Source organism: Balaenoptera musculus, chromosome 12, assembly GCF_009873245.2.
Source record: "Balaenoptera musculus isolate JJ_BM4_2016_0621 chromosome 12, mBalMus1.pri.v3, whole genome shotgun sequence".
Taxonomy (NCBI): Eukaryota; Metazoa; Chordata; class Mammalia; order Artiodactyla; family Balaenopteridae; genus Balaenoptera; species Balaenoptera musculus.
The window spans coordinates 21,640,846-21,655,926 of NC_045796.1; the positions used below are offsets into that span (position 1 = coordinate 21,640,846).

At 38.7% G+C, this 15,081-nt stretch overlaps 1 protein-coding gene across 7 annotated transcripts in view; it reads right to left on the reverse strand.

Annotated features, from left to right (window-relative positions):
* The window catches only part of PHACTR2 (phosphatase and actin regulator 2), a 262,820-nt gene that overhangs the window by 79,521 nt on the left and 168,218 nt on the right, over positions 1–15,081 (reverse strand). For all 7 annotated transcript variants that reach the window (XM_036871320.1, XM_036871324.1, XM_036871322.1 and 4 more), the window contains exon 2: positions 14,625–14,792. In XM_036871320.1, coding sequence (XP_036727215.1) covers positions 14,625–14,792 — 168 coding nt within the window. The remainder of the gene's footprint in view (positions 1–14,624; positions 14,793–15,081) is intronic.

Consider the following 15,081-nt stretch of genomic DNA (forward strand, 5'->3'; position numbering starts at 1 on the left):
ACAACCTTGAAATTCTCAATTTCAACTGAAAACTCAGAAGGTGTTTTGCCACAGTAACAATAAACAGTGTTTGGTTGTATTTGGAGGAATGAGTCTTAACAGTACCAGGCTTCAGGTGTATCATGGATTAAACTGAATTTTGTAAATTAACATGGGAATTTACTTGTCATTCCTTGTAATCTAACCAAGTGGTATGGGGACACCATTAACATGTAAGTTAAGGACTGTCTGAACACTGAGGCAATAATGCATTGTTTCAGCTTATAAAGGCGTTCTTTGTAGAACCTGAAACTTGGATCCACCAAAAAACATCAACATATGAGGTATTCTAAACTTGGGCTCCATGAAGCTAGCTTTCTGATCACCTGTCAGAATCTGGCTCTTAGATTTGAATTTAAGAAAGGAAGCCATAATGAAACATTTGTATTACAGAGTTAAAGCCCTTTCCTGTATTGCTGCTCCTCTTTTAGGAGAATTGTAGAGTAAAATTACGATTTTTTTCAGAGCCATGGTGCCAACAACAGATATCAAGATTAGCAACCGGGACTTCCCCAGTGGTCCAGTGGTTAAGACTCTGTGCTCCCCATGGAGGCTAAACAATAAGTTACTAAATAACCAAGAGATCACTGAAGAAATCAAAGAGGAAATCAAAATATACCTAGACACAAATGACAACGAAACACGACGATCCAAAACCTGTGGGATGCAGCAAAAGCATTTCTAAGAGGGAAGTTTATAGCAATACAATCCTACCTCAAGAAACAAGAAATTTTTTTTTTTTTGCCACCCCACATGGCTTGCGGGATCTTGGTTCATGAGCCAGGGGTCAGGCCGAAGCTCCTGCGGTGGGATCTCTGAGTCCGAACCACTGGACTAACAGAGAACCTCAGACTCCAGGGAATATTCATCGGAGTGAGGTCTCATGGAGGTCCTCATCTCAGCACCAAGACCCAGCTCTACCCAACAGCCTACAGACTCCAGTGTTGGAAACCTCAGGGCAAACAACCAGTAAGACAGGAAAACAATCACACTCATAAAAAACAAACAAAATCCGATGGCAAAAAAATATGTCACAGATGAAGGAGCAAGGTAAAAACCTACAAGACCAAATAAATGAAGAGGAAATAGGCAATGTACCTGAAAAAGAATTCAGAGTAATGATAGTAAAGATGATCCAGAATCTCGGAAATAGAATGGAGTCATGGATTGAGAAAATACAAGAAATGTTTAACAAAGATCTAGAAGAACTAAAGAACAGAGATGAACAATAAAATAACTGAAATGAAAAATACACTAGAAGGAATCACTAACAGAATAACTGAGGCAGAAGAATAAATAAGTGAGCTGGAAGACAAAATGGTGGAAATAACTGCCGAGGAGCAGAATAAAGAAAAAGGAATGAAAAGAATTCAAGACAATCTCAGAGACCTCTGGGGCAACACTAAACGCACCAACATTCGAATTATAGGGGTCCCAGAAGAAGAAGAGAAAAAGAAACGGTCTGGGAAAATATGTGAAGAGATTATAGTCAAAAACTTCCCTAACATGGGAAACGAAATAGTCACCCAAGTCCAGGAAGCACAGAGAGTCCAATACAGGATAAATCCTAGGAAAAACACACCACGACACATATTAATCAAACTAACAAAAATTAAATTCAAAGAAAAAATATTAAAGCAGAAAGGAAAAAAACCAAATATAACATACAAAGGAATCCCCATAAGGTTATCAGCTGATTTTACAGCAGAAACCCTGCAGGCCAGAAGGGAGTGGCAGGATATACTTAAAGTGATGAAAGAGAAAAACCTACAACCAAGATCATTCTACCCAGCAAGGATCTCATTCAGATTTGATGGAGAAATCAAAAGCTTTTCAGACAATCAAAAGCTAAGAGAATTCAGCACCACCAAACCAGCTTTACAACAGATGCTAAAGAAATTTCTCTAGGTGGGAAACACAAGAGAAGAAAAAGATCCACAAAAACAAACAGAAAACAATTAAGAAAATGGTAATAGGAACATATATATAGATAATAACCTTGAATGTAAATGGATTAAATGCCCCAACCAAAAGACACAGACTGGCTGAATGGATACAAAAACAAGACCCATATATATGCTGTCTATAAGAGACCCACTTCAGACCTAGGGACACATACAGACTGAAAGGGAAGGGATGGAAAAAGACATTCCATGCAAATGGAAATCAAAAGAAAGCTAGAGTAGCAATACTCGGATCAGATAAAATAGACTTTAAAATAAAGACTATTATGAGAGATAAGGAAGGGCACTACATAATGATCAAGGGATCAATCCAAGAAGATATAACAATCATAAATGTTTATGCAACCAAATAGGAGCACCTCAATACATAGGCAAATGCTAACAACCATGAAAGGAGAAATCGACAGTAACACAATAATAGTAGGGGACTTTAACACGCCATTTACACCAATGGACAGATCATCCAAACAGAAAATAAATAAGGAAACACAAGCTTTAAATGACACAACAGACCAGGTAGATTTATATTTATAGAACATTCCACCCAAAAGTGGTAGAATACACTTTCTTCTCAAGAGCACACAGAACATTCTCCAGGATAGATCACATCTTGGGTCACAAATCAAGCCTCAGAAAATTTAAGAAAACTGAAATCGTACCAAGCATCTTTTCTGACCACAATGCTATGAGATTGGAAATCAATTACAGGAAAAACACTGTAAAAAACACAAAAACATGGAGGCTAAACAGTGTGCAACTAAATAACCAAGAGATCACTGAAGAAATCAAAGAAGAAATTAAAAAATACATAGAAACAAATGACAATGAAAAGACGATGACCCAAAACCTATGGGACGCAGGAAAAACAGTTCAAAGAGGGAAGTTTATAGCAATTCAATCTCACCTCAAGAAACAAGAAAAATCTCAAATAAACAATCTAACCCTATACTTAAAACAACTAGAGAAAGAAGAACAAAGAAAACCCAAAGTCAGTACAAGGAAAGATATCATAAATATCAGAGCAGAAACAAATGAAACAGAAACCAAGAAAACAATAGCAAAGATCAATAAAACTAAAAGCTGGTTCTTTGAGAAGATAAACAAAATTGATAAACCCTTAGTCAGACTCACCAAGAAAAAAAGGGAGAGGAGGCAAATCAATAAAATTAGAAATGAAAAAGGAGAAATCACAACCGACACCGCAGAAATACACAGGATTTTAAGAGACTACTACAAACAACTACATGCCAATAAAATGGACAACCACGAAGAAATGGACAAATTCTTGGAAAGGTACAATTTTCCAAGACTGAACCAGGAAGAATTAGAAAAGATAAACAGACCTATCACAAGTAATGAAATTGAAACTGTAATTAAAAATCTTCCAACAAACAAAAGTCCAGGACCAGATGGCTTCACAGGTGAATTCTATCAAACATTTAGAGAAGAGCTAACACCCATCCTTCTCAAACTCTTCCAAAAAACTTTAGAGGGAGAAACACTCCCAAATTCATTCTACGAAACCACCGTCACCCTGATACCAAAACCAGAACAAGATATCACAAAAAAAGAAAATTATAGCCCAATATTACTGATGAACATAGATGCGAAAATCCCGAACAAAATACTAGCAAACAGAATCCAACAACACATTAAAAAGGATCATACACCATGATCAAGTGGGATTTATCCCAGGGATGCAAGGATTCTTCAGTAGACGCAAATCAATCAATGTGATACACCACATTAACAAATTAAGGAATAAAAACCATATGATCATCTCAATAGATGCAGAAAAAGCTTTTGACAAAATTCAAACCCATTTATGATAAGAACTCTCCAGAAAATGGGCATAGAGAGAACCTACCTCAACATAATAAAGGCCATATTGACAAACCCACAGCAAACATCATACTCAGCTGTGAAACACTGAAAGCCTTTCCTCTAAGATCAGAAACAAGACAAGGATGTCCACTCTCGCCACTATTATTCAACATAGTTTTGGAAGTCCTAGACACGGCAATCAGAGAAGAAAAAGAAATAAAAGGAATCCAAATCGGAAAAGAAGAAGTAAAACTGTTACTGCTTGCTGATGACATAATACTATATATAAATAATCCTAAAGATGCCACCAGAAAACTACTAGAGCTAATCAATGAATTTGGTAAAGTTGCAGGATACAAAAGTAATGCACAGAAACCTCTTGCATTCCTATACACTAACAACGAAAGATCGGAAAGAGAAATTAAGGAAACAATCCCATTCACCACTGCAACAAAAAGAATGAAATACCTAGGAATAAACCTACCTAATGAGATAAAAGACCTGTACTCAGAATAAGACACTGATGAAAGAAATCAAAGACGACACAAACAGATGGAGAGATATGCCATGTTCTTGCAATGGAAGAATCAATATTGTGAAAATGACTATACTACCCAAAGCAACCTACAGATTCAGTGCAATCCCTATCAAATTACCAATGGCATTTTTTTACAGAACTAGAACAAAAAATCTTAAAATTTGTATGGAGACACAAAAGACCCCAAATACCAAAGCATTCTGTTTTTGTGGGTTTTTTTTTTTTTTTTTTGGCTGGGTTGGGTCTTCATTGCTGCCTGTGGGCTTTCTCTAGTTGCAGCGAGCAGGGGCTACTCTTTGTTGCAGTACGTGGGCTTCTCATTGTGGGGGCTTCTCTTGTTGCAGAGCATGGGCTCTAGGCGCACAGGCTTCAGTAGTTCTAGCACGTGGGATCAGTAGTTGTGGCTCGTGGGCTTTAGAGCACCAGCTCAATTGTTGTGGCTCACAGGCTTAGTTGCTCCATGGCATGTGGGATCTTCCCAGAGAAGGGACCGAACCCATATCCCCTGCATTGGCAGGTGGATTCTTAACCACTGCGTCACCAGGGGAGCCCCCAAAGCAACCTTGAGGGAAAAAAATGGAGCTGGAGGAATCAGACTCCCTGACTTCAGACTACACGACAAAGCTACAGTAATCAAGACAATATGGTACTGGCACAAAAACAGAAATATAGATCAATGGAACAGGATAGAAAGCCCAGAGATAAACCCACGCACCTATGGTCAACTAATCTATGACAAAGGAGGCAAGGATATACAATGGAGAAAAGACAGTCTCTTCAATAAGCGGTGCTGGGAAAACTGGACAGCTACATGTAAAAGAATGAAATTAGAACACTCCCTAACACCATACACAAAAATAAACTCAAAATGGATTAAAGACCTAAATGTAAGACCAGACACTATAAAACTCTTAGAGGAAAACACAGGAAGAACACTCTGACATAAATCACAGAAAGATCTTTTTTACCCACCTCCTAGAATTATGGAAATAAAAACAAAAATAAACAAATGGGACCTAATGAAACTTAAAAGCTTTTGCACAGCAAAGGAAACTATAAACAAAACGAAAAGACAACCCTCAGAACGGGAGAAAATATTTGCAAACGAATCAACAGACAAAGGATTAATCTCCAAAATATATAAGCAGCTCAATATTAAAAAAGCAAGCAACTCAATCAAAAAATGGGCAGAAGACCTAAATAGACATCTCTCCAAAGAAGACATACAGATGGCCAAGAGGCACATGAAAAGCTGCTCAACATCACTGATTATTAGAGAAATGCAAATCAAAACTACAATGAGGTATCACCTCACACTGGTCAGAATGGCCATCATCAGAAAATCTACAAACAACAAATGCTGGAGAGGGTGTAGAGAAAAGGGAACCCTCTTGCACTGTTGGTGGGAATGTAAATTGATACAGCCACTATGGAGAACAGTATGGAGGTTCCTTAAAAAACTAAAAATAGAACTACCATATGACCCAGCAATCTCACTACTGGGCATATACCCAGAGAAAACATTAATTCAAAAAGACACATGCACCCCATTGTTCACTGCAGCACTATTTACGATAGCCAGGTCATGGAAGCAACCTAAATGCCCATCAACAGATGAATAGATAAAGAAGATGTGGTACATAGATACAATGGAATATTACTCAGCCATAAAAAGGAACGAAATTGGGTCATTTGTAGAGATGTGGGTGGACCTAGAGACTGCCATACAGAGTGAAGTAAGTTAGAAAAACAAATATCGTATATTAACGCATATATGTGGAATCTAGAAAAATGGTACAGATGAACTGGTTTGCAAGGCAGAAATAGAGACACAGATGTAGAGAACAAATGTATGGACACCAAGGGGGGAAAGTGGGTGGGGGTGGTGGTGGGATGAATTGGGAGACTGGGATTGACATATATACATTAATATGTATAAAATAGATAACTAATAAGAACCTGCTGTATTAAAAATAAAATAAAATAAAATTCAAAAAACAAAAACAAAAACTCTTTGCTCCCAATTCAGGGGTCACGGGTTTGATCCCTGGTCGGGGAACTAAGATCTTGCATGTCGCATGGCATGGCCAAAAAATAAATTAATCAATTTAAAAAAAAATAAAAGATTAGCAAGCATGAGGTTCATGAATGTGAAGCATTTTGATTGTTAAATTATTGGATAGAGTAAAGTTTATACTGGATTACATTCACAGCACATTAACACCATTATTAGGCAGAAGAAAATTCATGCATCTCTAACTCATGTGATCACTTAATAGGATTTCCCCAAGTGCTTTTTCTTTTCTTCCCTCTTGTTTTTTGCTCAAATGTTGCCTTCCCGGTAAAGTTTCCCTGACCACCCAATTTTTTTGGTTTGTTTTGTTTTGGGTTTTTTTTTTGGCCGCGCGGCACAGCATGCAGGATCTTAGCTCCCCAACCAGGGATCGAACCTGTGTCCCTTCAGTGGAAGTGCAGAGTCCTAATCACTGGACCGCCAGGGAAGTCCCTGACCACCCCATTTTAAACTGGAACTTCCCTCCCACATTCCCTACTCCTTGCTTTATTTTTTCTCCTCTCACGTTCTAATATACTAACTTATTGGGTTTACTCTCTGTCTCCTACCCCTGCTAGAATGTAAGTCCCATAAGGGAAAGCAATTTATCTCTTTTGTTCCCGCTGTATCACTAGAGTCTACAACAGTGCCTGACATATAGTAGATGTAGATGTTCAATAAACATCTGTTGAGAGGACAGAAGAGTATTATCTAACATATAAGCAAGGAGCCCTACATGGACCAGGATGTGCTGTGTGGTCTTTATGGGCTATGTAACGTCCCTCTGCTGCTGTAAATTGCGAAAAGGGAGAGATTTTCTTCCTTTCCTCCAATATGGTGTGAGAGTGAATGATACATGAAGGTACTTCCATGTTCTTAGTGGAACAAGATAGAGAAAATCAAAAGGCTGCCATTTATTAATGCAACCAGATCAGTCCTGAACAAATATCACCCTGGGAAAATCCTCTAACTTTGCCCTACATTCTAGATATAGAAAATAGTCACTATCAGCAACATTATGCCTCTATGATTACAAAGAATAGTATCTTAAATGAACCAAATATAATTTTGATCCTTTTCAACCAATTTTCTGTGTACACTGCTGAAATCAGGCTAGTCAAGTAGAATAAAAAAAATTCTTCAGACCGAATCCTTCTTACAGCAAAAATTCCAGTATATGAAGCAAATCCAGGTGTTAGGGTCACCTTTCAATGATCAATCCTTACTGGTCTGAGTATGAAGTTATCTTCTAAAGAGGCCACATAGTGTAATGGTAAAAAATTTGGCTGTGGCACCATATTGCTTGGCTTCAAATACTGCTTTTGGCTCCTACCAGGTGTGTTTCCTTGGGCAAGTCATTTGAATTTTCTGACCTTAGTGTCCTCATCAGTAAAACTGGGATAACAGTAGCACTTAAACTTTATAACCTTTGAGGATTAAGCGAGTTAATATGAATAAAGTTCTTGGAGCAGAACCTGGCACATAATAGCATTCAATAAAAACATAGCCATTATATTATTAGGGAGTGAGAGTACCTTCAGTAAATTAAAGCTTTTAGCAGATGACTTTCTGCAAATTACTCTGATTCCTAGAAGGCTGATAACTTGCAACAATGTTATCTAAAAATCTGGGCGGGCATTCCTTCCCCATTACTAACAACACAAATAAAAGTCACAATTATAATGAAAATAAATTGTCTTGATTTTCTTTATTTAGGAGTGTAACTTCTTTTTAAATAAGGGCAAAAAGATAAGAAAAAGACATTTCCCCCGATTATTTTACTGGCTTTTTAATGGTTGTACATGGCTGTAACTGTGAGTACATGTTTTTGGTTTGTATTTTAATTTATTGTCTTTATCTTTTCCATGATATTTTTTCAATCTTCAATTTCTTTTATAAAGTCCTAGAGCACCCAGTGCTGTAGTTTTAGTTATAGTGGATATCCAATAAATAACCAATTCAAGGCATATGTTAAGAGTACATACCAGGTTCAAATGATCATGTAAAGCACCTGAAGTGGGGCGAAGATGAGTGAGATAGTCTCTGCCCTCAAATAATTTACACAGTAAATTGGTAGCAGACACATGAACTAGGAAAGAAGTCAAAGTACACATGTCGTAACAGGAGGACAAGCACAGGAGGGGAGGTGCCTACTAGATGATGCAGAATCAAGGTCAAGAACATCCTCAGGAAAGAAGAGACATGTTAGGACCCTTGCATGGCTGGCAGTATGTTCCCAGGTGCAGCTGTAGGGGGAAGGCGCCCAGAGGAAGAGGGAAGAGCATGAAGAAAGGCCTGGGGACACAGAGGCTCCGGGCATGCTCACCGAGGGACGCTGGGTGACAGAAGTCCAAGGCAAGCGACTAATAAAGAAAGATAAGACACGAAAGGTCAGTTTGGGTTACACTGCAGAGAGCTGAGGAGTCTGGAATTCATTTAGGAAACCACATGGAGTCAGTCACACTTTTTGGGCAAGAAGCAAAGGACCAAAGTTCCACCTGAGGAAGACCTCCTGTAGTGGTACCCAGGATGATCTAGATAGAGGAGGGAGGGGAGAGATTTCCCCACCTATTTTCCCAAAACCACAATAATCCCTGCTCTCTCCGGCCACCCAGCTCTTGGGCTGTGCCCCTGTAGCAACAGGAGCTCCAGCACCTGAGGTCTGGGGTCTGAGGAGGCCACTCCCACAGACCTATCCCCAGTGTTCCCCTTCAAGCAGTGAGCTTCTGTCCTGAATCCTTTGGTAACTTCCTGTCCTAGTTACCAGCTCTATTCCCTGGTCCCTTAAAAAAAAAAAAAAAGATGGGGACCCAGTTTGAGTCTTTTTGGTTCCAGCACCATCTGCCATGAATACTGCCACCTAAGTAAAGAACATGCTGGCTCCTAAGGCTTGCTTGGATTTCCCAGTCTCACTCACCTGGGTGCTCTGTTATGCTACCCTACCTGGTGGAACACATGCCATTTTGCTGTGAAGGACCCATTGCTCTATTTACTGGCCTGAGATCGGAATGTTATCTTGGTTACTCTAGCGTTCCTGACAGGCTGTGCCACCCTGAATCTTCTCTGTCAGCCTCACTAGCTGGGTCAGGTTCCCTTCCTAGGCAGGCTTAATGCCAGAACCCAGTCTCTCCCTGCCTCCTCTAGCATTCCATAGCTTTCTAGAGCTAGGACAGCTAATACCTAAGTAGACGAAAGAGGCCACCTGCAATAATTGAGACATAGAGTGATAAGGACCAGACAATGGGAACCGAGAGGAAAGGCTGATGGTAGAGGCCTGCACTAGGAGAAATAAATCAAAGGTTTAGGAACTAACAGAATGTAGAAGATGGTAAAAGGCAAGGACGAATCAAAGAACTCCATGGTCAAAGCCTGGATGCCAAAGAAAGCCACGTGTGCAATAGCAGGGGTAGCTGGGGATGGTAGGGGATCTACTTTGGTTTGGAAAGTATTTGTACATAGGACTTACCCGCTCCCTCTCTGCTCCCTCTCTGTGCTCATTCAGAGCAGGTGTCAGTACCTTCCCTCTCTAAAATGAAAGTTTAAGTTAATGCATGAAAGACAAGTAGGGTGAGCATAATGAAAGCCTCTGGTGACTGCTACTGCCGCCAAGTGAACTTTAAATTTTCTATCTTGCTTCACCAAAAATAATTTGTTTCTATTCCTGATATTACATTTTAATACTATCCCCAAACACAGAAGTATTTGTGAAAGTAGAAGTTATGAAAAAAGTAAAGATATTAAGCTGAAGACATTTTAGATGTTAAGTATTAAGTTAATGTATTAAGTATGAAGTATTAAGTATAATTAAGTATAATGTATTAAGTATTAAGTTAATGTATTAAGTATGAAGTATTAAGTATAATTAAGTATAATGTATTAAGTATTAAGTTAAGTATTAATGTTAATGTTAAGTATTAACTGTGGATATGTGTTGAAGAGAATAAAGAATCAAGTTGTAAGATCTCTGTTTGGTGCCATTGCCTTAAACAACGTCAAAGAGTCACTCCTGTAAAAGATCAACGTTGGTATCTCATATCCTGTTCAAAGCCTGGGATACCTTTAGGGAGGAGTGGAATTCAGTGGTTGCTACCCCAGTCACCTGCCCAGTCACTCAGTGGTTTGAGGAAGAACTGAGTGTGGTCATAGGTCTACAGACCCTCTCTTCTAAACCGGGGGACACACAGCACGTATTCACAGCAATTCTTCTGCTTGTAGACGTTGTAACCTCTCATTGTGAAAATTTCTTGGTCTAACTCTGCAGTCTTACAGTCCAACTTAACTGAATGCCTCCCCTCACTGTGTGAGAGCAAAATCTGATGCAAGTTTCTTAAAATTCTCACTATAAAATTCTGATTTTTTTAATTAAAAACTTGACACCCAGAAGCAAATTAATCAGTGCCTGGCATGTACCACGTTTTCAGTGTAGATCTATGTAGACCATAAGAATGGGTTTTGAGTTAACACACAGTCCTCAGGCACTACTGCCCATGAGGTGCTCGGGGAGCTGTGCTTGGGTTCGAGAGATGTGGGCACTGAGAAGAAAGAAGGATGAGGAAGGGCACGTTCACAAAAAGAGAAGGGCTGAGACAGGTAGCGAACCTCTCTTGCACAGGTTTAGGGGAAATGGGAAGGGGAAGGGGAAGAGAGGGGACAAAAGAGAAAGAAAAGTCAAAGACAACCAAGATAATGACACCTTGTGTAAATCAAGTAAGAGCTATTTTGTAAAACAAGGAAGGACACAACAGCAATGGCACATCTTGTAGAGACTGAGATGGATGAAAATGAGAGAATAACACTAAATGTCAGGATTGGGAGGCTTGGAGTCCCCTCAGTGGATTGCTGGATGCAGGGGCAGACTGCAGAAGGAAGGAGATGAGAGTGCAGGAGGGAAGTGGAAGCAGCAGACACAGGGTAGATTTTTAAGACCTTTGATCTTAGTTGTAACCGCCCATGTAGAAGTTAGAGGAACAGCCTGTTTGTTTGTATTGTCAGCTTTGGGGAGATGAAAGCACACGTAAAGACCCAAAGGGAGGCACCTCAGCCGCCACTACCTACCCACCGCCCACCCCCCCAATAAAAAGGGAAGAAATGATTATGTAGGAAAAAAAGTGTAAATGAGATTTTGAGTTCTAAAGTTAGGGAAGGGATGGAGCTTAGGTGGAACCAAAGAAGGACCCTTTCACTCAGGAGATGAAAACCGAAGAAAAGAATCACCAAGGGAAAGTGAACAGAAAAGACTACTCTGTCCTAGAACCCAATAGCCTATGGACCATCCTAAACAGAGCTGAAGATACGGGTAACTTTCTGCTTTAAAACAAGGCCAGAGAACTTGAAGTCGGGGCATAAGCCCAGCCAGCCTTATAGGACAAGACAGCCTTTCAAAATCTAGTTGACTCAAGGACCACCAAGCAGACAGAACACAGGACCTTTCTTAACTTCCACCACCATGAGCATGTGAGAACAATGGCATTTATTACAATGGCATTAATAACTCAGTGTTGCATCCTATCTACCATCAATTAAAAATTCCTACAACAGACACCCAGACTAGGAAAAGTGGTATTAATCACTGTATAATAGAACACAGTAGGAGTCATGTCCATATGACTGTAAAGCCAAGAGCTTAGGAGAAGGACAAACGAAGAAGAGTTACTCTTCTTGGAAGAAATTCATATTCTTTCATATCCCAAAATATTATGGATCTTGCCTAAGGTGTTCTTTAATGGAGCTGGCCTTGGTCATATCCAAACCCCTAGATTTCACTGTTTGAGACAATGTATTAGAGAAGAAAACACCCTTCTCTTGTTTTTTTCCAAATGCATCAGTTTTCCTCTAGATGTGACATCTTTCCTCAATGTGAAAAAAACATGTTACACCACTTTGTTCCTCTGTTTATTTTAAGCTTTACTAATACATTCCATAAAACTCAGCAGAAATTGAATTAAAAAATATATATATAGTGACAGTAAAATACTTGGGACACTTGATACCATCTTGCGAAATTCAAATAAAGCATTAGTAATAACATGGGTTTAAAAAGAAATGATGCAAGTAAATGTAGCAGAAAAATTCACAATGAATTGTTAACACATCCACTTGGCTTGACTTGATTCTGTTATGTCACAATTTTGATGCAAAGACAAAAAACAAAAACCAATCTAATGAGACATTCTAATAACTTTCTCAAGTTTTTAATGTGGTTCAGTAGTCTTTAGGAGCTAGAAATATAGTACCCATAAATAACTTCTTGGAGCTCAACTTATATAAAATCTTGTGTGAATTTGAAAAGGAAACAGAATACAGAGATTGCTAGGCTATCCTCAATAAATATGGGATAATATAAAATAACACTTAATGCTGTTTAAAATATCTTTTCTTAAATATTCTGGGTTGGTAGAAATGTTACAGCCTCCCTACTATTAAAATAATTAAAAAGAGTGACAAGAAAAGATGAAGGGAAGTTCTTTGTAATTGTTTCTACTTTAGGGAGAGAGAAGGTAGCAGCCCAGCCCCAGGAAAAGGGCAAGAGAGACAAATGAAGAGACTTTCATCATCTCTTTTCAATGTCTTCTTAATGCTACTGTCCAGAGCCCTATTTGCATCTTGGTTATCCATGGTAACTCGACGAGCTAGACTCCCCCAATGCTTAGGGAAACCTGAGCGGGAAGTACTTAAGAAGACCAGTGTATTTCCATCTACAACTGAAGAACAAGGCAGAACAAGATGCCCAGTCAGGGGTTGGAAGGAGTCAAGGATCCACAACAGAATCTGGAACTGAAAGCACATTAGAATTCAGTTCATTCAACTCTGATCTGACTTGCTCAAGGTCACACGGTACCTTGGTGGCCAAGACACAACTAGAATCCAGGTGTCCTCTCTCAGCACAGCACTCTGTCTATCCCTTCCCACTGCTCCTAACCCAAGAAGCCAGTTCGGAACTAAAGAGGATTCAATAAGCAAACTATCATTATTTGCTCCTAAGCCAAGTCTTTTGTCTTTGCCTATCTTTTTATTGCAAAAACTTTCCAGTACTTACAAGTAGAGATATGAGAATAATGAACCCCATATATCCAGCTCCCAGCTTAAACAATTACCAACTTGTGACCGATCTTCTTTCATCTATACTCCCCTCTCCTCCAGGATCATTTTGAAACAAATCCCAGAAATAGTATCATTATTTCTTTTTAAATATTAAATGCTCAAAGAAATGATACAGCTGCAAAAGCAGCAGAGACAATTTTCTTTAGGAAGCCCTGGTGTCTCTATCCTACACCCTTGCACTATTGATGGTGTTTTCCTTTTTCTGTCACAGCGCTAGAACTAAAGGCCAACTCTTATCTCAGCACAGACCAGTAAGATATGCTCTGTGATCCTGTACATACACGGACTATATTAGTTTCTGGTGCAGTGAGGAATTTTGATGAAGGGATTATTTTAGACAACAAACGTGGAGAAAGCTAAACTTACACCAAGAGATAAACGCCTTTCCACCTTAAACAATACCCTGATACTGGACATTTGTTTAAATCAGGCTTAATTCTGGCCTGAGATTTAAGGCCAACTTCCTCCATAAGTCCATATGAAAGGTACTAAATAATGTAATTCTTAAGGTTTAACAAATCCACAAAATAAAATAACAATAAAAAGTTTTCACACCATTAGGGTTATGCCTCCTCTAGGACACAGACCATTTATTTGTCCTAAGGACATGACGGAAATTTAAAATTAATAAATATAGCAACACTTTTCCTTCATACAGCCATTTAAATTTTGCCCACAGAACAAATACATTTAAAAGACACTTAAAAAATTCTTCATTGACAAATAGGATCGTGTTACTGGAACTAAGTAGACATAGATAATAGAGTGTTCGTATGTGTGTGTATAAATGGATACTTGCAGCTACAATACTGACAAATAACATTTCCACTTCTAATTTTCCATTTCACCTCCCTCTCCCTACACATTAATTTTTTATATGAATTTACAAGTACATATTTAAAAACGAGACTATGTTAGAAAGCCAAAGTGAGTAGAAAAAGAAGGCAGATCAGAACCCTAAGTTGTTTCACCCTTAAATGAAATAATTTCATTTCAAATATAGATTAATTTTTTCCCTGAAAAAAAAAAACCCCTGCAAGTTATAATTTTTTACCTTTTGGAAAATTTAACAATTTATCTTCTATCAAAATTATGATGTTCCTACCTGCTGATGTTTCTCTAAATTTGTCACTGGTCTTCTTTTTCCTCCATTTCCAAGGCTTAAAGATTTTACCAATGGTGGAGAGTTTCCCCTTTCTCTTGAAGGGAGGTGTTTGGGAGCCTGCTGTTGGGCCATCTGAGTTTGCTAGAGAAGCTTTGTCCAGTCCATCAACTGTATAAAGAAAGTCAAGTCAGAGAAAAGCTGTAATAAAAGTTTGAAACAACATCATCTATGTCTTCCTGCACTATTCAAAGTAAGCATGCTCACTTTAATTGGAATCTCACATAAAGTTTATTTTGCCCCATTTCCCTGCCGGTAGAGCTCCTCTAATATCAATCAATAAATCAATCCTTCAGAAATTATAGTCCCCTTAGATAATCATTTTGAGGAAACAGAAAAGAAAAAAGAGACCTACATAAAAGGTAAGGCCAGATAAATAAGGGTCTGCGAAACAGCTGAA